This window comes from Rattus rattus, chromosome 10 (assembly GCF_011064425.1).
Source record: "Rattus rattus isolate New Zealand chromosome 10, Rrattus_CSIRO_v1, whole genome shotgun sequence".
Lineage (NCBI taxonomy): Eukaryota > Metazoa > Chordata > Mammalia > Rodentia > Muridae > Rattus > Rattus rattus.
In genome coordinates this window covers 35427709-35452159 of record NC_046163.1, presented here as the reverse complement: position 1 = coordinate 35452159, position 24451 = coordinate 35427709, and the positions used below count along the sequence as shown (strand labels likewise).

At 40.6% G+C, this 24451-nt stretch overlaps 1 protein-coding gene across 3 annotated transcripts in view; it reads left to right on the top strand.

Moving 5' to 3' along the window:
• The window catches only part of Tor1aip1 (torsin 1A interacting protein 1), a 29213-nt gene extending 5699 nt beyond the window's left edge, over nt 1-23514 (top strand). Inside the window, exons 4-10 of one of the 3 annotated variants that reach the window (XM_032915643.1) lie at nt 6008-6046; nt 6832-6912; nt 8662-8718; nt 11178-11222; nt 11837-11905; nt 16402-16458; nt 20485-23514. In XM_032915643.1, the coding sequence (XP_032771534.1) occupies nt 6008-6046; nt 6832-6912; nt 8662-8718; nt 11178-11222; nt 11837-11905; nt 16402-16458; nt 20485-21269 (1133 nt within the window). In that variant the 3' untranslated portion in view covers nt 21270-23514. The remainder of the gene's footprint in view (nt 1-6007; nt 6047-6831; nt 6913-8661; nt 8719-11177; nt 11223-11836; nt 11906-16401; nt 16459-20484) is intronic. The other 2 variants (XM_032915646.1, XM_032915645.1) reach the window with 2 other exon arrangements.
• The last annotated feature ends 937 nt before the right edge of the window (nt 23515-24451 follow it).

Here is a 24451-nt window from a genome sequence, read left to right as displayed (position 1 = left end):
AAACAAATAGAAACACTAAAATGAATGAAAGAGGTTTGTTTCCCTCTAATCATCATAGGTTCTTATTAAGGATTCTTAGCAGCGAAATGCACAAGTGTGTGTGCTCTATGGTTGGCTTGAGAACTTTGCTTTGTTCCTTGTCTCAGCTTTCGGGTCCGTGTCCCTGGAATGAGGGCCTACTGTAGTTCTTTAGATTTTTTTCTGTCTAAAATTAAGACTTATTACTTGAATTCATATGAGAATGCATGATGATAAAGTACTTTTGTGTGTTCTGAGGGTTGAATCGTGGCCTGACACATGCTTGTCAAGCATTTGTCACTGGGCCACCTCCTCTCAACCCTCTTAGTTTTTTGTCTTATTCCTTTTTTGTTGTTATTGTCTTGGTTTGTTTTCTTAAAAAATGGTTTCATGTATTGTGACTGGTCTCAGCTTTGTGGCTGTAGGTAACCCAAAACTGTTCATCCTCCTGCCTCCACTTCCCAAGTGCTTAAGTACTTGAAGTAAGGTAGTCTTTCTTAGCCTTTGTTAAATTTATACTGTCAAGAGGAAAGTGAGAGGGCTTTTTTTATTTGCATAAAAACTGTGCCCGTAGTTTCGTTTTGCTTTCTTTTTTTCCTAATTTTAATTATTTTTAGTGTTTGCCTTGATGTAGATCTTGAGGTTTCAAGATCTGGTTTTAGGGATCTAGGGATATGGTTCATGATTGCTTTGCATACATGATATGTGGAGTTCAAATTCCCAGCACCTACATAAGGACAGGTGTGGCCTCAGTGCCTGTAGCACTCACTGGTGAATCTGGATGCTCCATGGCTACCTAGCCTAGCTGAAATGACAAATTCAGATTCAGAAAGATACCCTGTCTGATGGGATAAGGCAGAGAACAATAGAGGAAGACATCCATTATCTTTTGTGGTCTCCACATGCATGTGTATGGGCACACAAGCCTGTACACACATGTTCAGATGAGGAAAAAAATAGCACAATAAAATCTGTAGCTTTAACTGGGCCTGTTGGCTTGTGCCTCAGTCCCAGTGCTTGGAAGGTGAAGGAGAGGGGACCAGGAGATCAAAGCCATCTTAGCCATCATGATTTTCCTAACTCTACTTTCTGAGTCTAGGAATTCATACTTGCCACCATGCCCAACTTCCATGTGAGTTTCTTAAATTCTCTATTTAACTGGGCATGATTCATGTAGCATGGGGACGTGACTGTAATCTTAGCACTTGAGAGGGGAGGGGAGGTGTGAAATAGAATTGCCACAGGATTGCCACAAATTGGTAACCAGTCTGAGCTACGTCAGAATTCTAGGCCAGCAGCTTGGACTAAGTGAGACTGTCTAGAAAAGAAAGGAAGGAAGCTGAGTAATAGGAAAGTGACATCAACAGGAAGTCTTTACCTATCATTTTTAAGACTTATTTTTCTTTTATGCGTGAGTGTTTGCCAGCATGTGTGGATGCACATGGAGGTCAGAAGAGCCATCAGGTCTCCTGGAACTAGAGTTACGTGTGGTTGTGAGTCACCATATAGGAGCAGGGAACTGAACCAGGTTCTCTAAAAGAGCAGCTAGTTCTCTTATCACTGAGCTGTCTCTTCAGCTCAGGCTGTGTACTCTCGGAGTTTCCATTACAAAGATGAAAAGGAGCCAGGCACACACCTATAGTCTGAGCACTTCAGAGGGTTGACACAGGAGGACCAAGAGTGGGAGTGCAGCAAGACCCCGCAATCCTGTCTCCAAAAATAAATAAGTAAATGCAAGACAGAGCCTGCTTAAAACCTTGTATCGACTCTGATTAGTAAGAACTGGTCTCAGACTGGTTTTCTTACATTGCTATGTTTGAAAAAACTTTTTAACCACTTCCTTGTCAATGACTGACCTAAATAAATGCTAGGATCACAAAGAGCTGTAAGGTTTTATTTTTTGTATCTCAGGAATGCGTTAGGTAATGAAAAAGAAAAAAACAACAGTAAAAACCAGTAGAACGTCAGCACTCAGGAGACTGGTCAGGACTGTGAGTTTGAGGCCATCCTGGGCTACTGACTCAAACAAAAAATAATCATTGTAACTTTATGTCGCTGTTCTCAGACACACCAGAAGAGGGCATCGGACCCCATTTCAGACGGTGGTGAGCCACCATGTAGGTGCTGGGAATTGAACTAAAGACCTCTGGAAGAGCAGCCAGTGCTCTTAACTGCTGAGCCATTTCTCCAGTCCGTCGTTGTAACTTTTTATAAGTGCTAAAATAACAGTTTATGTAAAATATGGAGGAAAAGTTCTCTCTGTGGAGAGGTTTGGTGTTTTAAGTTGGAAAAGGCATTTGATTAAAAGTTGAAACACGAATAGCAGGCAAAGGCAAGGAAAAGCCTGACAAATACTGCTAGGTGTGGACAGGTGTCGTTATTTTGATTTTAGAGACTATGTGATGCAGTAGTTATAACTCCTTGGTTGGTGACAGTGACTCTAACGTGTAGAATGATGTTCTCGGTCACATGCAGGGATTGTATGCTCACTGTGTACACATGCGTGTGTGTGTGTGTGTGTGTGTGTGTGTGTGTGTGTGTGTGTTTAGAGGTCAGAGGACAACTTGTGGGAGTCCTTTTTCTCCTTTGACTATATAGGTCATGGGAAAGGGACTCAGTTTGAGTGATTGGTGGCAGCTGAGCCATCATGCCAATCCAGTCCTGGCTTTTTTCAAACAATGGGAAGAAGATAGTCTTGTATAACCAATTATCAATCAAAGCTTGAATGTTGTTGATAAAGGTTTAAGGATATTAATTATGTTAGTAGAATTAAAGAAAAGATTCTTGGACCGGACATATATAAACTTTTCAAAGTGTTTGGGTTTTTTGGTGGTGGTGTTGGTTTGGTTTGGTTCTTTAAAGAAAAAGAAGCCTGAGTTGATGATCCCCACTTACAATCAAGGGAAGAAAAGACCTAAGAATTGTGAGTTTGAAGACAGTCGGGTTATATAGGCAGATCCTGTCATAAAAAAACGGAAAACTATGATTAAATACATCCTTTACATACCATTTTTCATTATTATAGTTTTAAAAAGTCACTTTATCCTTTTATTTTGTGATGCAGCTTCTCTCACTCAGATTGACCCAGGACGTGTGATCTCCCTGCCTCTGCCTCCAATCCAGCATGCACCACCATACCTGCTTTTAAGTCAACCTTTTATAAGTGTTTCTATATACTGAGTAGTTTATAAAGAGTAAGCCATGCGTGGTGGCTTGTGTATGCTATATATATCTGAGTAATTATATAAATTAAAACTGCTATACAAAATGAAATATAATAATCTAGTGCTTCGAAAATAAAATTTCAAAGCCAAGCATAATAGTGTATGCCTATAATCCTAGCACTTGGGAGGCAGAGGCAGGAGGATATCTGTGAGTTGACTCGAAAAGAAAAAAGAAAGGAAAAACCTAAGGGGGCCAGTGAAGTGGTTTGGGGGGGAATGGCAGTGACTGTCAATGGTAACAACCTGAGTTCAGTCCCTGGGACCCACATGATGGAGAGAGAACCAGCTTCTGCAGCATGTCCCTGATCACATGCAAACATTCAGTGAATAAAATGTGACTTTACATTTTATTTTATTTTATTATATTTATTTTATTTATATGAGTACACTGTCGCTGTCTTCACACACACCAGAAGAGGGCATCAGATCCCATTACAGATGGTTGTGAGCTACCATGTGGTTGCTGGGATTTGAACTGAGGACCTCTGGAAGAGCGGTCAGTGCTCTTAACCCCTGAGCTATCTCCCCAGCCCGACTTTAAATTTTAAGCTAATAACATTTAAAAGATGAAAAAAGACGTTAAATAGTGGAACAGTTCCTCTAATACAGAATATAAATACATTTTTAATCATTTTCCCATCCCTCGAGTGTGAGAGAGAGGAGAGAGAGATAGAGACAGGCAGACAGACAGACAGACAGACCACTGTTTTGAGTTAGAGTCTTACTGTATAGTGTACCACGTAGACTGGCTCAAACTCACTGGAATTCTCCCGCCTTAGCCACTCCTGAATGCTGGAGTCGTGTTTGTACAGCACCATACCAGCAACTTTGCATTTTACCTCTTTAAAAAAGAAAATGAAGGATCAGTCCAGGGGCACCTAGTCCAAAATAGCATGTTCTGTACTAGATTAGCCGTCTGAGCGAAGCAGGATGCTACTGGCAAGTTTCTCAGCGTGGTTGATTTTCTGTTTTCTAGCAAAATCGTTGACATGTATATTTTAGACATTGATTTATAACTTGTACTATTTTCAGCAGAACTTTAAACTTCCACTAATATCATACTAACCTAATTAAATTGATGTGAAAGAATTCCAAATTCATAATATACTATTTAGAATCACTTTCTGAAATATACTTTGCTTGTCAGCCAAAAATGATTAACGTGAAAATCAACTCTCCAGAACAAAGTTTATTGGAGAATTGCAACTGTTAACAACCCAGGATCCATGTGTCATGGTAAAGAGCAAAAAGAAACTTAGACAAGTCCACCGAAGCTGTTATGAAATGAACCTCACTGGCTACAGGAAGTATTGCGGGAGTCGGAGGTTACTTTCTAGATAGTGTCTAGTTTGGGAGCTTGAGGCAGGGCTGCCTTAGCACCATAAAAAAGGAGAGAAAAACAAGTGGCTAATCTGAAAGCTTTGTGTTTCAGCCTCCTCGTTGCACTATTTAACGTGACCATCATTCGAGGGGCCTCCTTGTGGCCTTCAGTTGACTAATTAGGTTTGGAATAAAACACTGTGTGATGCTGAAGCTTTTATGCCCTTTAAAACAGCAGATGGAGATACAAATTGAGTTTTATAAAGTGAGCCCTCTACAGTTTTTGTATTTCTGCCCAGTCATGCTTATATTTGGGTGTGACTTCCATTGTTGAAAAAGACCAATGCCAGGCCATGGGGGTGCACACTTTTAATCCTAGCACTAGAAGCAGAAGCAGGCAGATCTCTGAGTTTGAAGCCAGCCTGGTCTACAGAGTGAGTTCCAGGACAGCCAGGGCTACACACACACACACACACACACACACACACACACACACACACACACACACACACACACACACACACACACACACAGAGACAGAGAGACAGAGAGAGAGCAGGAGCTCACAAGCATCAGCCCCTGTGAAAAGCCTGGGTCTTAAAGTCTGGCTAATGGGTTTGGTTGTCTTTAACGTGTTCGTTTGTGAAGAACAGTGTTGTACATCACCTGCCTGAACTAACAAAGGGAATTTGTTCTTTCTGTTCCTACTTCTTCTTGTCACACCAGTGCACTAAGGACCTTTTGCTTCCTTCAGTTTGTTATATGTATGTATGTATGTATATATTTAAGTTCTGGAACTCGGAAGCTTGGACTCAAAGAGTGCTTGCTCTTCTGGTAGCCTGAGCTCACTTCCAGCACCGTGCCAGGCAGCTACATGCTTTATAAAAACTAAAACTTAACATGGTGGTGTACACCTTTAATCCTAGCACTTCGGAGACAGGAAGTAGGTAGATCATTGTGAGTTCAAGGCTAGTTTGGACTACATAGTGAGTTTCAGGTAAGTCAGGGATACTAACCCTATCTCAAAAAATAAATAAATGTCTTTATTTGGGGCTGGAGTATGGCTTCGTGTCCGAGTGCTTTCTGTTCCTGTAGAAGATGGGAGTCCTAGCACCCGTGTACATGTCCTAACAACTGCCTGTTACTCCAGCTCCAGGGGAACCAGCGGCTCATGGTTTCTGCACACATGTGACAGACGCAAATACACATGACTTAAAATTTTAATAAGCATTTGTTTGTAATATGAGTTTATATCAGATATATTTCTGAGGGAAATGATAGATTTAGACATCTTATAGAAAAAATCATCTTCTTTTGTATTTTGTGTTGATTTTTCTTAGTCACATATTCTTTATATTATTATTATTCCTAAGCTTTATAATACTATAATGCATATAGTACTATATATGGTGTTACATACTTTTATTTATGTCTTTCTCTTGTAGACGCTTCCATTGTCCAACACATCAACCCCTTTGAGGAAGGTAATTTTCTTTTTAACTGTCATGTAATACATTGTCTTTCTTTATATTTGAAGCAATTTTGCTGGGTAGTTAGGAGAGAGGAGCAGAAAAGTATTTTTCTTAAAACAAGACAAAAAGCACACCAGAGCATTGAGAAGATAAAGCAGGATACGTTTGGATAGAACGGATGAGGGGAGCCCTTCTACCCTAGGCATCTTTGTCTGTTCAGGTTTAAGGACGTTAATGCTTTCCACTCTAGCATATGTTAGTCTTTGATTGTGATAGTAAAACCATCACTTTGAAATTCTTATGACTAGCTTATGAAAATACAAACATAAATTTAGTTCATTTTTAAGCCAATATATTTGAAATTAGTCATTTGGATATTGAAATGTTTGTGAATATGTGTACATTATCCATGGGGGAAAAACACCAACTGACCAACATTAGTCATGTCTCAAATTATACAGTTTATTTGTAGTTTCTTCTCATAAGCTAAAATTTTCCCAGAATTTCCTGATTAATCTGTTTATTTTGGACTCTGCAGTAAAGCCTCAGTGTATGGTTTTTAGACATTATTTGTTCAGGAAGTAATTATGTGGCTGAAAACAAACAGAGGGGAACAAATATAGGAGCTCAACCGTAGCTCATTTAGAACTTTCTTATTCCACATAGGAATCTCAGTAAACAAACAGCAGCCCTGTACTGGACACTCAGGGGCTGCACTGTAGCATTAGCCTGTGTTGAGCTGGAATTTTTGAACGCGAGCATAAAGACTGTACTGGTCACTGTCTGCCCCCTTGTAGGAGAAACCGAAGATGATCTTGAGAGCTCTTACAGTGACGTCACTATCAGGATCAGATCCAGGGACTCTGTCGAGTCTAGAGGTAACATTGCTTTATATGTGCATAACGCTCCCTACAGGGCTATCTTGTAGTTAAAATATAGTTTTAAATATTTAGGCCTTTAAAATTTTTTACAAATCATTTTTAGAGTTGTATTCTTAGTCCATTATAATTACTCATTCCGTCATGCCTGTAGCAGATAGCTGAATAGAGCACTTTTAGCCAGCTTGAGTATTTATGGAAAGATATTTTTATGCTCAGGAATTACTGCCTGGTTTTGAATTTTAAGAAATCGATCACATTGGTACTTAACAGTCTCAGGAGTATTGTTCAGTTTTAAAGAACTTCTTGTAGTAATAGGTAATGTCTTTGTCTTTAAGTCAGAGTCTTGACCATGTGAGGTCACAGGGGATTTGTTGTTTAAGCATGGTGGTCTACAATTGCACAGGTGAACTTGAGTTAGTTGGATAGAGAAACTTAAAGCTTAAGAAGATGCTAGACTAATTTTTAGACTCTATAAATGGGTAACTCCTTAGTTCCATAAAATTATCACCTCATGGAAATGTCTGTACTTCTCATGATTTACATCAACATTTTTCTCATTAAAGGTAAGTTCATGGGGCTGGTGTGGTGGTGCACATGTTTAATCCCCGCACTCACTTGAGAGGCAGAGGCAAGTAGATCTCTGTGAGTTCCAAGCCAATGTGGTTTAGATAGCAAGTTCCAGGCCAGTTGGGGCTATATAGAAAGCCCTGTCTCAAAAAATTAAAATAGGTAAGAGGGGTGAGAACAAACCCTGCTGGTAGAGTGCTTGCCTCACATTTGGGTGGGAAGCCCAGAACCACAGGAAATAAAAATAAAACTGTAAAGTTTGAAAGCTGGCTTATTGGCATTTGGCATTTTGCATATCCCCTTCCCTTATTTTCCCTCCATTCTTCTTTTGTTAGGGGTCGTTTATTTTGTTTGTTGATTTGAGAGGATGTCCTGTATAACACAGGCTGACCTTAAGTTATTGATCCCACTGCTTCAGTCCCACCCGTCCATAGCAGTGCTGGCATTAAAAATATGCACCACGGTGCCAGTTTCCATTGCCAACTTACAGTTCTGTTTTTATATGTAGCATATACAGGTTTGTTTTTTAAAATATTTTCACATATATACATCTTCACACTTTGTTCTTAGCTACCCCCACTTCCCTCTCCCATCCCTCATCCTTCTTAAAGCATTTAATATTTTTATTCTTTCCAATTAAACAGTAGGTAATATTCCCATTATCCTCTCCCATCTCCCTCTGCCTCCCGCTAAACTTTCCCCAACAAGTTCCCTTCCTACTTGGTTTGTAGTCTGTGCCCCCACTTCCCTTTAATTGGGGCTGCTTGAATGAGAGGTGGATGGGAGGTTATTATTTGGGCAAGGGTGACTTACCAGTGGCTACACCACTGAGAGAATGACTTCCCTTCCCCAGCAACTGTCAACTGCCTATTAGGTCCTCCTTCAAGGTAGAGTCCTGAGCCCCTCCCCCTCTGTGATGGAATGTCAGTGGACTCAGTCTTCTGCTGTCTTGTGCACTTTCACTTCAGCTCCATCCTTTCCTCCTTGAACATAGTCCTCCCTTCCACTTTAATGTCACGGAAAAGAAGATATGTGTGGTACAGTTTGCAAGTGAGAAGGTTTTAAAAACGTCATGCACTTGAGGTCATTGCCTGTAGTCTGTCTGTCTCTCTTCTCACTACTCATTATTCTCTCATAAAGTGAGCACTGGACGTGATCCTTCAAATGATTTGTTTTCAGACGAAGCCGCAGTAGCAGCCGGTCACCATCCAGACTCACTGTGGGGGTTACCACACAGTAAGTACTCTACGTTTCTGGTGTGCGCGTGAGAAGGCCAGCTGTCGCCAGCGTGCCTTTCTTTATACTATCAGCTTGTTGGTCGTTTTAGTTTGTTCACTGCTAGATGAGGGAGTCTTGTAGCTTTGTAATTTTTCATCTTGGTTGTTGACATGACAATACAAAATATTAGAAGTGAATGTTATTTTCTATTGTGGATAATCTATAGTGAATACATGTTCCTTAGGTTAAGCAAAATAAGTGTTTTCTCTTTTTCTATTTTTAAATCAAGATTTGAGTAATTTCCTTTATTTCATTGACTCTAAGTTGCCATATTTCGTTATATATCAGTAAGAAGAAAATCTGTCTACTTGAGGTAGACTATTAGATGTGGCCATAAACACATTTTCTATAAAGTACTTCTTAGTATTTGATATGAGTGTGTGTATGTGTGTGTGTGTATAGATTATTTTCACACATGCACACACCCATTTTTACTTTTTGTTTTGAGACAGGGTCACACTGAATTGCCTAAGCAAGTCTTAAGCCTGCAATCTTCTTGTCTTAGTATCCTAAGTATTTGGGATTGTAGACCTGTGCCTCCAGGCCTGGCTGTCAGTCCAGGTTGTTGTTGTTGTTTGTTTAAAGTCTGTTGTTTTAAATAAGCCCTTTCTTGTTGGGATACTATTGCTATGATGAAACATAACCAAAAGCAATGTAAGGTTTGGCTTACAGATCCAGAGTCATGGCCCATTGAGGGAAGAAGCTAAGGCAGGGACCTGGAGGCAGGAGCTAATATATACAGGTTATGGAGGGGTGCGGCTTACGGGCTTGCTTCCCCTGGCTTTCTCAGCTTGCTCTCTTATAGAACCCAGGACCACCCAGGAATGGACCAGGAATGGTACCACCCAGAATAGGCTGGGCCTTCCCCCCATAAATCACTAATTAGGAAAATGCCTTACAGGCTTGTCTATAGCCAGTTTTTATGGAGGTATTTTCTCAATTTGGGGTCTCCTTCTCTCAGTTAACCCCTAGCTTCTATCAGGTTGACTTAAAACTAGCTAGTACAAGCATATATTGGTTGCATTTGTATTCAGAAAACATACATGTTTCATCCTCAGAGGATAGCTTAGCTTTTCCAGGCAGTTTTTGACATTTACCTCGTTCACATTATATCACTTTATCCTTTGCTCCATGACTTTGCAGTGTCCACAGGTTTGCATATGTGATAGATACTATTCTACATTGTGTGATTTGTATACCTATATTTGTTTGCTAATTCCATTACTTTTAGCTATGTAATCTTGTAGAAATCATCAATTTTTTGTTCTTTCCTCTTATTTTTAAAGGATAATAGTTGTTACCACATGAGGTGAAAGAATTAAATAATTGCACTTGACACATAGAACACATTTAACCTGTTTGTTATTTTTCTATGATAAAACACTCGTGGCCAGGACAACTTTTAGAACAGTGGCTCTCAACCTTCCTAATGCTATGACCCCCCAACCATAAAATTATGTTGCTACTACATAACTAACTTTGCTACTGTTATGAGTCACAAGGTAAACATCTGTTATGCAGGACATCTGATGTGAAATACTGGAGAGTCACGACCTACAGTTGAAAACCACTGTTCTAGAAGGAAGGGTTTATCCAGGTTTACAGTTCCACAGGGTTAAAAGTCCATGATGTCAGAGTGAAGGCATGGCAGAGGAAGGAATAACTGGGAGCTCATGTCTCAGACTGTAAGCAGGAGGCCATGAGAGCACACACAAAAGTTCAGAACCTCTGTCCCTGGTGACACACCTTCTCCAACAAAGCCATGCCCCCTAAACCTCCCTGACAAGTACTGTCAACTGAGAACCAGTATTAAATGTTGCCCCGAGACTTATGGGGTATCTCATTCAGACCGCCATGGCCTGAATTAGTTGGTTAGTGGACTTTTCTTTTCCTTTCTGTGCAAATAAAAGACACACACACACACACACACACACACACACACACACACACACACACACACACACACACACACACAGAGTACTCTGCACTGAACCACATCATCCACATCTTCTTTTTTTTTTTTTGGAGCTGAGGACCGAACCCAGGGCCTTGCGCTTGCTAGGCAAGCGCTCTACCACTGAGCTAAATCCCCAACCCCTGAACCACATCTTCTGCATAGCCATTTTTGGAATAGTGATCCTAGAGCTGATGTCTTATCATTGTCCAGTTCTAAGCATTTCTAGTTTAGAAAAAGAGAAATATGATGGGAAAGATGACTCGGTGGTTAAATATGCTTGCAGAGGACAGAGGTTCAGTTTGTAGCACCACAGTAGACAACGCAGAACTACCTGGAGCTCCACCTTCAGAAGATCTAAGACCTTCTGCGTCTGCAGACACCAGCAAGTGAAATGGCTGTGCTAGATCGTTTTGTCTTTGTTCCCAGTGCTCTCTGACTTTACTCCTTTTCTCTGTTCTAGGTCGGGGGGACTTCACAGCTCATGAGAATCAACCTTCACTGCTGCGTAAGTGCTCCATAATCTCTTCTCTATTCCTGTCAGCCCTCTTCCTGCCTTCAACCAATAAAAAGCTCTAACATGGCCAAACTTGGTGACACACACCTTTAATTCCAGCAAAGACAGGAGGGTTTCTAAGTTCGAGACTGGCCTGGTCTACAGAGTGAGGTCTAGGACAGCCAGGACTAACAGAGAAACCCTGTCTCAAGAAACCAAAGAAATAAAGTTGTAGTTTGATTTTAAATCACTTCACCTCAGCTTTTAAAGTCCACCACACAGTGGCCCTGTATGTAATAATTACTCTGATGTGGTGCTCCACTCTGAGCAGTTTTAACCTCAGTGATTTACTTGGAGGGTAATTGCCCAACTTTTCTTCTTAAATGTAATTAGAATCCAGTGGAATAGTTTGAACTCTGTAGATCGGAGTAAAGATGAACAGCATAGTTTTGTCTGATGAGTGATTATTTCTGTTTTTGTCTGGTCCCAGGAAATTATCTTTTACTTTGGATCTGATGTGTTCCTCCCTGCTTTCCCCCTTTCTGTTAAATTTATTACATAGTTGAACTGTGGTATAAATTTAGAAAGTATATGAAATGATATATCTATATATCTTTTTGCTTCAGCCACAGGATGTCAAAAAAACCCTCAAGAGTGGGTTGAACAAGCTGTGAGAATGAGGACTAGAATGGCATGTAAGTAGATAGCTCACTTTTCTGCCGTACTTTGTTGACTAACATACCAAATACTGAGCTCTTCAGGTAAGTACTAAAGGTCAGCTCTGGCTCCGAGCTGAGATTGCCAGTGCAGCCAGTGCAGCGAAGAGAGTGGCGTGAGAAAACCAGTGGATGGCGTTCCCAGGCCTCAAGCTAGCAGCTGTGCGTGAAAATGAAGCTGTACTTTTAATAACTTCAGGGTGTGTGTGTGTGTGTGTGTGTGTGTGTGTGTGTGTGTGTTTTGTGTTTTTAATGGACTCCATATAGATAAGCACTCTACTACAACCTTCTTTGTCCCTTATTTTATGTCATAAAGGCTGAAAATTCACAAATAGTATTTTCATGATCATGTTTAGGGTAGAGTAAATGTCACTGAAGGGAAGAAATATCTCTTGTGCTGGAGAGATGGCTCAGAAGTTAAGAGCATCATCTGCTTTTCCAGAGGTCCTGAGTGAGTTCAATTCCCAGCAACCATGTGGTGACTCACAACCATCTGTAATGGGATCTGATGCCCTTTTCTGGTGTGTCTAAAGACAGTGACAGTGTACTTACTTGTATACACTAAATAAATAAATAAATAAATAAAACACTGGGTTCAGTCACTAAGATGAACAAAAAAAAAAGAGGAATCAAGTCAGGTCAATTATTGATTATGTCTGTAATGGCCGTGTAAACTGTCCATTCTGTTTTCTGCCATGAATGGTGCTTCTCCCCTCTCCCCTCCCACACGGCATTTGTTTGGGGCTTTCGATGGTGCATCACTATGTGGTCCACATCCTTTAGCTGCAGCTGCTCATAGACAGGTGTGTGCCATCACACCAGGGTTCTGTCCCCTTTTTCCTCTCTGACCACAGTACCTCTTGTCCCTGTTTATTTAGATTATATAAAAATCCCTCACATTTATCTGTTGCTCATGGAAAGACTGACACATTAGAGATTGTGGTAATCTCTAATGATTACATTTCCTCCTCTTAAACAAGCTATTTAGCTGCTTAAAACAAAAATGCCCTTTCCTCTTGCCTTATTGTTGTTGGTTGTTATTTATTTTTTTTTCTTTTCTTTTTTTCGGAGCTGGGGATCGAACCCAGGGCCTTGCGCTTGCTAGGCAAGCGCTCTACCACTGAGCTAAATCCCTAACTCCGGTTGTTATTTTTTAATATTGTATATTTCTGATACTAGACTATTTCCTCTTAGATTTTGTTCTTCACTGCTCTTATACTTAGGAAACCAAATACTAATTATTCAGATTATTAGAATTATATGTAACCAAAATAAAAAATGAAAATCCTTTTTTTTGTCCTATTAAATTTGAGAGACAGTATCTCTCTGTGTAGTTCTGCCTGTTCTCAAACTCACTATGTAGACCAAGCTGACTTTAACTCAGATCTACCTACCTCTGCCTCCTGAGATTAAAGGTGTATGCCCACCACACTTGATTGAAAATTAAAACCTAAGAGGTAGCACCTGAAAATAACAATTCAGTAATTGCAGTCTGTATACCATGAAAAATTCAGAGCTTCTTGGTTTATTTCTTAATTTGTAATATTGTATTCGAGGAAATAAATAACAAAGAAAAAATTGTACACATTGGTACCAGAGAAGATTTTTTAAATATATTTTAGATTAAATTTTGTTTCAGTAATTTTAATTTTGTGTATGTGTGTGTGCCTGTTTATCCGTGAGCTGGAAGAGGGCTTTAGTTCTCTTGGAACTGGAGTTACAGGCAGTAGGTCTCAGGAACTGAACTCAGATCCTCTGTAAAAGTGCCCAGTACCCTTAACTGCTGAACTGTCCCTTCAGCTCTGGACTTTTTTCTTAGTTGTGTGTGTGTGCTGTATCTGTACACGTGAGTATAGTTCCTTCAGAGGTTAGAAGAGGGTGACAAACCCGTTGGAGCTAGAGTTAAAAGCACTCAGATGTGAGATTTGAACTCTGGTCCTCTGGAAGAGCAGTCTGCACTATCTTAAGTTCAGTGATATCTCTCAAAACCCCTTTCATTTTCTCTAGGACATTGTTCATCGAAGAAGGAAAAACAGTATGTTGACCATGTTTGACATGTAGATGTTTGACATGTAGCTAGCATTACTGCTACTGCTGCCCTCCACCATTATTGTGAGAGAGGATCTTCCTGGATAGCCCTGGCTGGCCTGAAGTGAAATCACCAGGACCAGCTTAGGGTTTTTTTTATTTTTTGGTTTTTTGGTTCTTTTTTTTTTTTGGAGCTGGGGACCCGAACCCAGGAACTTAAGCTTGCTAGGCAGCGCTCTACCACTGAGCTAAATCCCAACCCCTTTTGGTTTTTTTTTGTTTGTTTGTTTGTTTGTTTTTTTTTTGACACCAAATTTGTAGTTAACTTTCAGAATTTTATGTTTGCATTCCTACTTTATCTTACCTTACTATATTTATTATGACTTAAATACTTGTAACTACCACATCTAGGTATTGTACTGAACTTTGAGAGATTTTTTAGGAAATGGCATACAAGAACTGTGCGTGCATAAGTTGAGCATAGTGGGGCACGTCTATAATCAGGCTGCCTAAGCAGGAGGTTTGAAGACAGCCTGGGCTACATATCTAGACCAAGGAAAGAATGGTTATTAGTTCACCAACAAAGTTTTGTTTAGTGTAGAACAATGAAAAGGACAAACATGTTCGTAACAGAGAAAGATGCCCGTGGTGATTTTGGAACAGCCTTTACTTAGTTATCTTCAGTCAGAGACAGTTGTTTAAGCTTTTGTCCCAGGTGTTTTGTTTAGAGTTTGGCTGCTGCTGTTTGTGTTCTCGACAGGGTCTCATAGCCAGCTCTAGGCTTCTGCTCAGCTTCTTGCCACCTCTGAGAGCTGCCTTCCCAGGTGTGCACCACCGGGCCTGGGCTGTTTCTCTCTCATACTTTTCTTAACATTCTAAATTTCATATTATTCTCAGTTATGTATTTCTGCTTGCTGTGGTGGGGGTATTTTTAAATGTGGATATTTCAGAACCTGGAACTTAGATTTCCTGTTGTCATCCAGGTTAGCACCAGTTCCCTGGGTATAAAAATGGTCCTAGGTCAAGTTCAACCTACAATCTAACCTTATGGCTAAGATACAGTCGGTCACCGTCTGTACTTCTTTCCATTTACCTGTGAAAAAGTAGATTAAATACGTCTAGAAAAATCAAATTTTGAAACATTTTAATTCCCGGGTTTTAAATTTCAGCTCCTCCACTTGTTAATTCAAAACTTTCTGCGCTTCAAGCTTTCTTACCTTAGAGATACTCATGGCCTTAGCTCAGTTACTATGATGCTGCTATATATAATCTTTGTGCTTGAAAATCTCTAGAGCTTTTTTATGATTCTCTTACTGCCTCTAATGGTTTTAGTAAGAGAGAATACCTCAGCAGTTTATACATAGCAGGCTTAAAAGTTTGTGATTTGGGGGTTATATACATAGTATGTACGACACATATTTAAAACTTATTAGTCAAACCCATCATTAAAAAATAGAACATCACAGGACTGCCATATCCCATTTTATCTTTGCAACCATGTAATGAGGACTTTAAGATGAACATCTGATGTATCGGGGCCCTTTTTAGCACTTGGTTTTTAAGAGTGCAATGTAACCTATGACATAATTTAAATGTTTCTAGTAAAGTTTCATGATCAGAATTGGTAACTGAAAAAAATCAGCTAATAGAGTTATTAGCATGATATCACTTTGTCCTGCTTGGTTGTTGAATGTTTCAGTTTTGTTTCTGTTTTCTGGTCATATGACTCAAGGCAATTTCTGTAAATAACAGTGCTGACTTTATTGCTGTGGTCTAGTCCAGTGTTTCTCCACAGCAGCTGTTAATAAACTCATTCTACTGTTGTCCGTACCAGAGTCACAAAGGCAAATGGTAGATGGCTATAACAGCAAATGCAGGCCACACCAGAGACGGTGCTGGGCCTCTCTGTCTCTTGACACATTTCTTTTGGCTTTGTTTTGTTTTATAAGATTTTTTTAAAAAATATTAAGGATTTAAATGGTCATAATCCCTAGAGGAACTTTTTCAGTCATCCCAAGATAGAAGATAATGAGGATTTAAGATTGAGTTTTGTGTGGAAATACCTTATGCCATGTAATTTAGTAATCCATAACCTACATTTTCCTCCTCCTTACATTATCTTTATAGGCAGCAGTTTTATAAATAGCCATTTTCAGATGATTTCATGCTTTTATTATGGTGTCCGCATTGTTTGCCGCCTTTTCTTTGTTCCTGAGTTATCATTCTAGTAAATAAGCTGCAAGGCTGTCTCTCAACAGTGAGTGTCTGAGTGTTTGCTCTGGACTGGACTAGTATTGATTCACCATGAAGGGCCTTCAGGGTGGCAGGCATTCAGTTATTCTGCCTCCCCTACACCCGCTGCTTGGCCTCTGCATTTTCTGTAAGGAAAATACCTGGGCAAATAAAACATAAAACTGATGGTCTTTTCAAATTACTTTTTATTTTAGATAACAACATTCAGAAATCAGACTTTGGAAACCAATCTCCATCAACCTCCAGGCAACGTAAGTTTATCTATTCGTTAAGTGGTCCAAACTTGATGGCTTGTATTTAAAACATATTTGTCAGCAGTATGACTTAATGCTATTTGAAGCATCATATAAGCACGTATATGCTTATAAAAATATATACTGTATCAACAAGGAAATTCTGTGGAGGAAAACCATATGAAACACCAGTTTCCTCTTTATTGTTCATAGTACTAAAAATAAACGTTGATAAGTAGGGCTGGAGAGATTGTCTGGTGAGTAAAAATCTTACTGTACAAACCCCACCCCTGGAGTTCAGACACAAGAACCACAGAAAGGTGGAGGAGAGAAGCGACTCCACAGAGTTACACTCTGACCTCCATGCACACGCCTACGCCCACACATGGCCTGTGCACACACGGCACTAATGAATTAACCAAAAACGATTTGTTACTGAGTAAGCAACCGTTACATTAGACTGAAGTAGGCTGGATTAGCAGGCAGGTAGCGCATAGTGTGATTGAAGCAAATGCTGCAGGTTTTGAAGTCCACAGAGGTGTATTTGAACTGAACTGGAACACTTACCTTGTCTATAGCCTTGAAGAATTTTCTTATTCCTAAAGCCTGTTAACCTTGAATAATGAGTACTAAGCAATTATTAGTGATTCTCAAATTTTTGTGTCTTTCTACATTGATAAAAATACCTACAGTTTCAATTAATTTGTGAATGACAAGATTCTTTTTTTAAGAATGATTTCCGTATATACCCATCAGATGACGGATACTTGAGTTGTCTGCACTGTGTGGCTCTACATCATTGCGGTAGCAAACCTGAGATGCAGATGTGGCCTCCACATACTGACTCCATCCCTTTGGATACATAATTTGCCGGGAAGTTGCAGCATCACATAGTAGTTTTTAAAAGTGGGCTAAACCTATTTATATTTACCTAGAAATTAATCTCCAATTTATGAGAAGTGGACTCTCACATCTACTTCTATTTCTAGATACCTAAAAATATTACTCAGATATAAAGAATTTTAAAAGCCTTTTTATGGAATTGTGGACTTTCCTTGCAACTTCAACACTGAACAACTGACAGTAAATACTAGTGAGGTTGTGGGGGGAAGAAGAATCCTTATTCACTCCTAGTGGGAGGATAAACTAGCACAGCCATTACAGAAATCAGTATGGAGGCTTCCCAGGTACAGAGCTGCCATATGACCCAGTTATACCCGTGGGTACACAGCCAAAGAACTCCATGTCCTGCCACAGAGACGCTTGTATGTCCATCCATGTTCATTGCTGTTCTGTTCATGACAGCAAGGAAGTAGAATCAGCTGTACATACATCCAGCAGCAGGTGAATGAAAATGAAAATGTGGTGCACACACACGCACACACGCACACTAGAATTCATTCACATGTAAAGAAAGGTGAAATGGTTGTGTTTGGAAAGTATAACATTAAGGAAGGTGGCCCAAACTCAGACAGAAACTGTATGTTCTTTTCTGTGCAGATTCGAGCCTGAAATGTATAAGTGTTTGTGTATATAAATTATAATATACTTAAGTTTATACATATAAATAAATGTGAGTGTGGGTAAAGCATAAAATACCAGAAGGAAGACTGAGAAGGGGTAAAACTAAGTGCTGAGGAAGGATGAAGGAGGCGGAAGTGAGTGGGAAAAGCACATGGCACAGCAGGAAAAGCAGTAGGACCTGAAATGTAGTCTGAAATGGGAAACAGTAACTCACTGTTACTGAGTTTTTGTGCTCTCGAGTTAAAATTCATTATCATTTTCTAGAATAGTTTTAGTTGGTAGTTTCTTTTTTGCTGTTTTTCAGTGTGTGTGTGTGTGTGTGTGTGTGTGTGTGTGTGTGTGTGTGTGGTTTTTGAGACAAGCTTTTATATAGCCTATGATGACCTTGAATTCACTATGTAGCTGATGCTGGCCTTGAACTCTTGATGCTATTGGCTCTACGTTCCAAGTGCTGAGGTTATAGGCACGTGCCACCACACCTTGCTTTTTTTCTTAGATTTTGAATGACATGTCGTGCATTAGTCATTAGGAAATACTGATTCACTGAGGTGTCAGACTTTCACTAGGCATGGTGGGGATCTGAAGTCGAATCATGCCTGACTACAGAGTGAGACTTCCTCTTTAAAGCAGTGTATGCAGCCAGGGGTATCCCAAGGGTAATCTCAGCACTCAACAGGGAAGACAAGAGAATCACCCATGAGTTTGAGGTCAGCCTGGTCTACATAGAATTTCAGAGTAGTCAAGGTTATTATGTTGTGAGACCTCATTTTCTGAATGTTGACACACTGTGTACAGTATAAAAGATTCCATTTGTTAATATAACTGTCAGCCTGAGGATCTTTCAAGAGTTAAATCACCAGGAGTGGTGATGCCTGCCTGTAATCCCAGTCCTAGGGATGACAATTGTGAGTTGAGGAGCAGTGGGAGAGTTGGCATGAGTTCAGTGTCCTGACTCACAAGATACTATTAATATTACCTAATTTAAAAAGTAAGGGGCCGGGCTGGAGAGATGGCTCAGCAGTTAAGAGCATCGACTGCTCTTCCAAAGGTCCTGAGTTCAAATCTCAGCAACCACATGGTGGCTCACAACCACCTGTAATAGGATCTGATGCCCTCTTTTGGTGTGTCTGAAGACAGCTACAGTGTACTTACCTACATAAAATAAATCTTTAAAAAAAAAAAAAAAAAAAAAAGTAAGGGACCGGTGTTGTTGTTGATGTTAGTTTTTTGTTTGGTTGGTTGGTTTTGTTGGCGCTAGATACTGTGCTAGGGCCTCACACATGTGAGACATTTACACCAAGTTACACCATGCCCCAGCCCAAGGACTGAGGTGGAGCAAAATTAACTTAGGATCATCTTAATGAAACTGGTTCTTTCTCTCCCCCTTTAAATTTTGCTACACTTATTTGTATGGTAGCAGAGAAGACGACAGTGACTGTGCTAAGACAGCTAAAGTCAGTCCCCAGTGACCCCTGCCTCAGCATCTGAAGATTTCCCATGTTCGCTGATTCACCAGGACAAATAACACCCGTGCAGAAAACAAAAATGTCTTACTGTCAGTTTTAGGGACTACACCCACCAAGTAGTGTTTAAGATACCTTCAGGCCACACTCTGAGATCTGCTGCTGCAGAAAGGCGCCTAGTACATCTAATTAGCAAAGTAATTAATAAATAAAAGGAGTGGCATTTATTGGTAAGTGAAGTGATCTATGAAAATGCTGAGGAAATGGAAGAGCATTATGTTAAAGAAATGTCATGATTATCTCCAGTGATATGGACAGGTTCAGTGCCAGAGTTGTACTCTGTCCATCTGTGCCACAAAGGAAGCTACAGTCCAGTGAACTCACATGGCCAAGTAGCTGCTGTAGCATATGGAAAGCACGGAGAATCCTCTTTCTGTACTTCAGATACTCTTCCCTGGAGAGAGAGCCATGCTAACTGCTGAGCTCCTGAATTAAGCAGTGCTTTATAAAAAACCAGGATTTACTTCCCAACTATTAGAGAATGCTCTTAAGTCTTGTTTTATAAACAGTTTTACTTCTGAAGTTATGTTTACACCATTTCATATTTAAATTCTTTAGAAACCATTATCTTTTTTACATTTATGATATATACCCATAACTTAGGCATGTGAGCTTTTATTGAAGCGGGTATTTTTATTTCTTAAGGAAAACATTACTAGCTCTCCCTTTTTAAAGTTCTCTCTCTTAGACATAGTCAGACACACCTTTAATGCCAACACTCAAGAGGCAGAGAGTGTGAGCTAACCTGGTATACATACTGAGTTCTAGCAAAAGTCATGCATGGGACTATAGATACGGCTCAGAAGACAACCCAGTTTTAATTCCAGCACCTTTCAGGGGCTCATAGTCTCCTGAGACTGTAACTCTAGGAGGATCCATTACATTCAGCCTCTGTAGGGTGAGCACATGCGTCCCCACACACATACACACACAAATAAACCCTCACTCTTGAATCTAAGAAAATGTGATATAAATGTTCTTTTTTTTTTCTGAGCAGAAGCAGCTGTACAACCCCCAAATGAGTCTTCTGTCAAGATAAAATGGTGGCTGCTGGTACTTGTTGCTGCTCTGGCCATGGGAATATTTTGGTTCTTTCATACTCCTGTAGTAGAAACCACTGCTGTTCAGGAATTCCAGAACCAGATGAAGCAGCTCCAGTCTAAGTACCAGAGTCAAGATGAGAAACTGTGGAAGAGAGGCACAACATTCCTAGAAAAACATCTGAATAGCTCCCTCCCTCGGCCCCAGCCTGCCATCCTACTGCTCACTGCAGCTCAGGATGCTGCGGAAGTGCTCAAGTGTCTGAGTGAACAGATCGCCGATGCCTACTCTTCCTTCCGCAGTGTCCGTGCCATCCGGATCGACGGAGCAGGCAAAGCTGCTCAAGACAGTGACCTCGTCAAGCATGAAGTTGATCAGGAACTGACAGATGGATTTAGAAATGGCCAGAATGCAGCTGTGGTCCACCGCTTCGAATCCCTGCCTGCAGGCTCAACCTTGATCTTCTATAAATACTGTGACCATGAAAACGCAGCCTTCAAAGATGTGGCCCTCGTCTTGACTGTACTGTTGGAGGAGCAGACGCTGGAAGCCAGTCTAGGCCTAAAGGAAATTGAGGAGAAAGTGAGGGATTTCCTTAAAGTCAAGTTCACCAGCTCTGACACGGCCAGCTCCTACAACCACATGGACCCAGACAAGCTCAATGGACTCTGGAGCCGCATCTCCCACCTCGTGCTGCCCGTGCAGCCTGAGAACGCTCTGAAAGCAGGCAGCTGCTTATGAGGGAAAGAAGCGGAAATCCTGTCTCGAGTTTGAACCGTTTTCAGACTTTGTAACCAGAGACGGATTTTGGAGCAGTTTTTGAAAACTGGTTTCTTTTTAAAGGAAGTAAAGTTCATACATAAAGGTGGAATAACTAAATCATTTATGCAGCCTACTTCTCTGTGATTTGGGAGAATCGTTTTTCTATTTCCACCTAGAACCATGTTAAAGATATTTAGCATAGTGCACAATATATGCAGTCCCCGAGTGTCTGCTACCTTGATTCTGGCCAAATCATTCTTGCTGTGTGACCAGCGAGAAGGGCTAGGTTCCTCTCTCAAGCAATCAGCTTTCTATTGAATTTTGGATTTGTGTTTGTGACCTTATTAATGTCTGACAACCCCCTAATTGTAGCTATGGATTTCCCTGTTACTTCTTCTCTCATACCATTGAAATGTGTGGTCCTTAGTTTCTACCTATAAAAATAAAACTGGGTGTGCAGTTTAGCCAGCCCCTCCCCCACTGGTTTGTAGAGAGAGAGACAAGGGTGTGGGAGGTAGAAAGAGAAGAGAAATTGTTTAATAGAGAAGGAAAGGAAGGAAGGTAAAAAGATGTTGCAAGCTGGGCATGGTAAGCCAGCCTGTTGTCCCAGTATTGTCCCAGTAGTCAGGAGAAGCAGAGGTTCAAGGTCAGCCTCATCTATAGAGTGAGTTTTCTGCCACCTGGACTACATGAGACACTGTCTTAAAAAAAATAAAAAATTTTAATTTAAAGTTTTCAAAATGGCATGTTACTTTAAAAAAGAAACATAAAAGTGACAACTAGCCTCTGAGAGGAGGTCACGCAGGCAGGCTTAGGCTGGGGACTCGACGCCTAGGCTGTGGCCTAGAACTGTTACAATTTGCTTTTTATGCTTCTGTCCTCGGTGTAAGGCTAAAGCTCAGTGGTAGAGCATTTGCCTAGCCTGTGCAATACCTGGGCTCAATGACCAGCATTCCACATGCCTGTAATCTCAGCACTCATCCAATGAGGTTGTAGTCTCTTGAATTCAAAGCCAGCCTGGAATATATATATTATATCAAGACCCTAATTCAGCCCCACTCCTCAGTCAGAAAGAGTTCCACAGTCCTCCCAAGACTTTTTAAGCCTGTATATTATACAGTGTATTTCCTTACTTAACTCTTAACATTTTGAAAGGTAGGCAAATTCAAAGCAGTCTTGGATAGCACCTGACAGTTTTTGTCTTAAATAACAGTTTCCGATACATCCTCAACTTGATGGTTTGAGATTTTTTTTTTTTTAATTTTTTTTGCTTTTTTACCAGTACTAGGAATTGAACCTGAGATCCCACACCTACTGGTCATGTGCTCTGCCAGCAGTAGAAATACATTTCAAAGTCAGGTAACCCATGTCTACAATCCCAGCACTTGGGAAGTTGAAGAGGAAGCCATTGTTAGCTATATAGTGAGTTTCAAGCCAGCTTGCCTGGGCTGTAGAATGAAATGTCTCAGCACACACACACACACACACACACACACACACACACACACACACACACACCCCACACAGACACAATATACAGCACACAGTGACAACTTCCAAAAACAGTAAGCAGTTCTCTGTTGGTCTATTGACAAGAACTTGAGTACTTGACGTCCTTGAATGGCAGTCCGTAACAAATATAAAAATATACTCTGCACGTGATAGCTTTATTGAGTACTTCAAGCCAAAAAGAGTGACCCTTACCACACATGAAGAACGTTGGACATAGGTCTCTACTGCTGTAGTATTTTAGGGTGTTTTGCATTTGTAACTAGGCTTTCTCATCCACTGGCTGCTTTTTTGTTTTCTACTCTTACAGATCTAGACGCACCTTGAGCTCCTTTTTCCATGGACTTCTAAATGAGCATACTACGTTAGGGTACCACTCAACCCTTTACCACCTGGAGTCTTGGTGCGTGGTAGAAAGTAGTCTAACTTCTTTCCAGGGGACTAGCAATATTTGTATCTTTATTATCTGTTTCGGTCAAGTCAGACTGATGAGGTTTATTTTGTAAAGAATTATAAAAAAGCTTTTGAAAGTCTTTATTTTTTACATACATATCATAAGGAAATGGAAACGTTTTATTGAGTATTCCACTGGCTTGAATAAATTTTAAGTGATACGTTGCTTTTATCTTTCAGGATAAACAACTGTAGCAGTTAATGTGTAAATAACTTAAAAAGCTATTTTAGTAATTTAAATAAATTACTTTTTGAGTTTGTATTCTGTGTGTTATAAACTTAATGATTTACAAGCCTTTTTTTTTTTTTTTTAATTAATCCAACTCTTTTGAGAAATTTATTGACCTTGGCTAAGAGAAGCTTAGGCCAAAAGAGTGCATTGTTTGGAAACTTGATTAACCATGGTTTTTAAAAATTTTTTTAATCCATGTATTTTGAATTATTCAAGTAGAGCTGCTTTAGTATCTTGATTTCTCATGAGCCCCCGAAGCAGAGTTCGTGTTTAATTGCCTCTGAAAGAACCTTTTTAGATTTCCCTTTCCTACTCACTCCCTCTCACTTTTTAATGCTACATATTCTGTGTGTGTGTGTAATTATGCTTTATACAAAATAATTTGGTGCACACACACACCCATAAACCAGTTTTCACTGTCACTGGGGATGTGTACTCAAGAATGTCTTCACCCTACCCTCTCTGGTGGCAGCACTCCGCAGAGAGGGCTGCACCCCCTCCGCGGGCAGCACAGGAGAGCAGTCCCTGGTGTGTGTGTGTGGAGAATATGTAGACATGAATGTGGGAGAGCTGACCCCCACCCTTCTACTGGCATGAGCTCAGGCGGAATGGCCCCTCTCTCCTGCCCCTTGCCTGGGGCACATTAGAGCTGGAGAACCAGCCCTAAGGCTGTGAGGGAGGGAAAGCTGGTCCTGTCCCTTGACAGCTGTGTCACTTGGCTGAGCTGGCCTGACCCCTGACCCATACACCTTAACTGTACATGAGGCAGTTCTGGAGAGCTGGCCCTGCCCCTTGCTCGGCCAAAGCAGGAAAGCTGACCCTGTTGGTGTAGGCACAGGAGACCTGGCGGGCTTTCCAACCCAGCTGTTACCTAGGCTCAGCCAAGGCTTGGAGTTGGCTCACACCAACATCAACCCCATCTACGGGCTGCTGGAACATTGTGAAAGGGGCCAGTCCTGCAGATTCA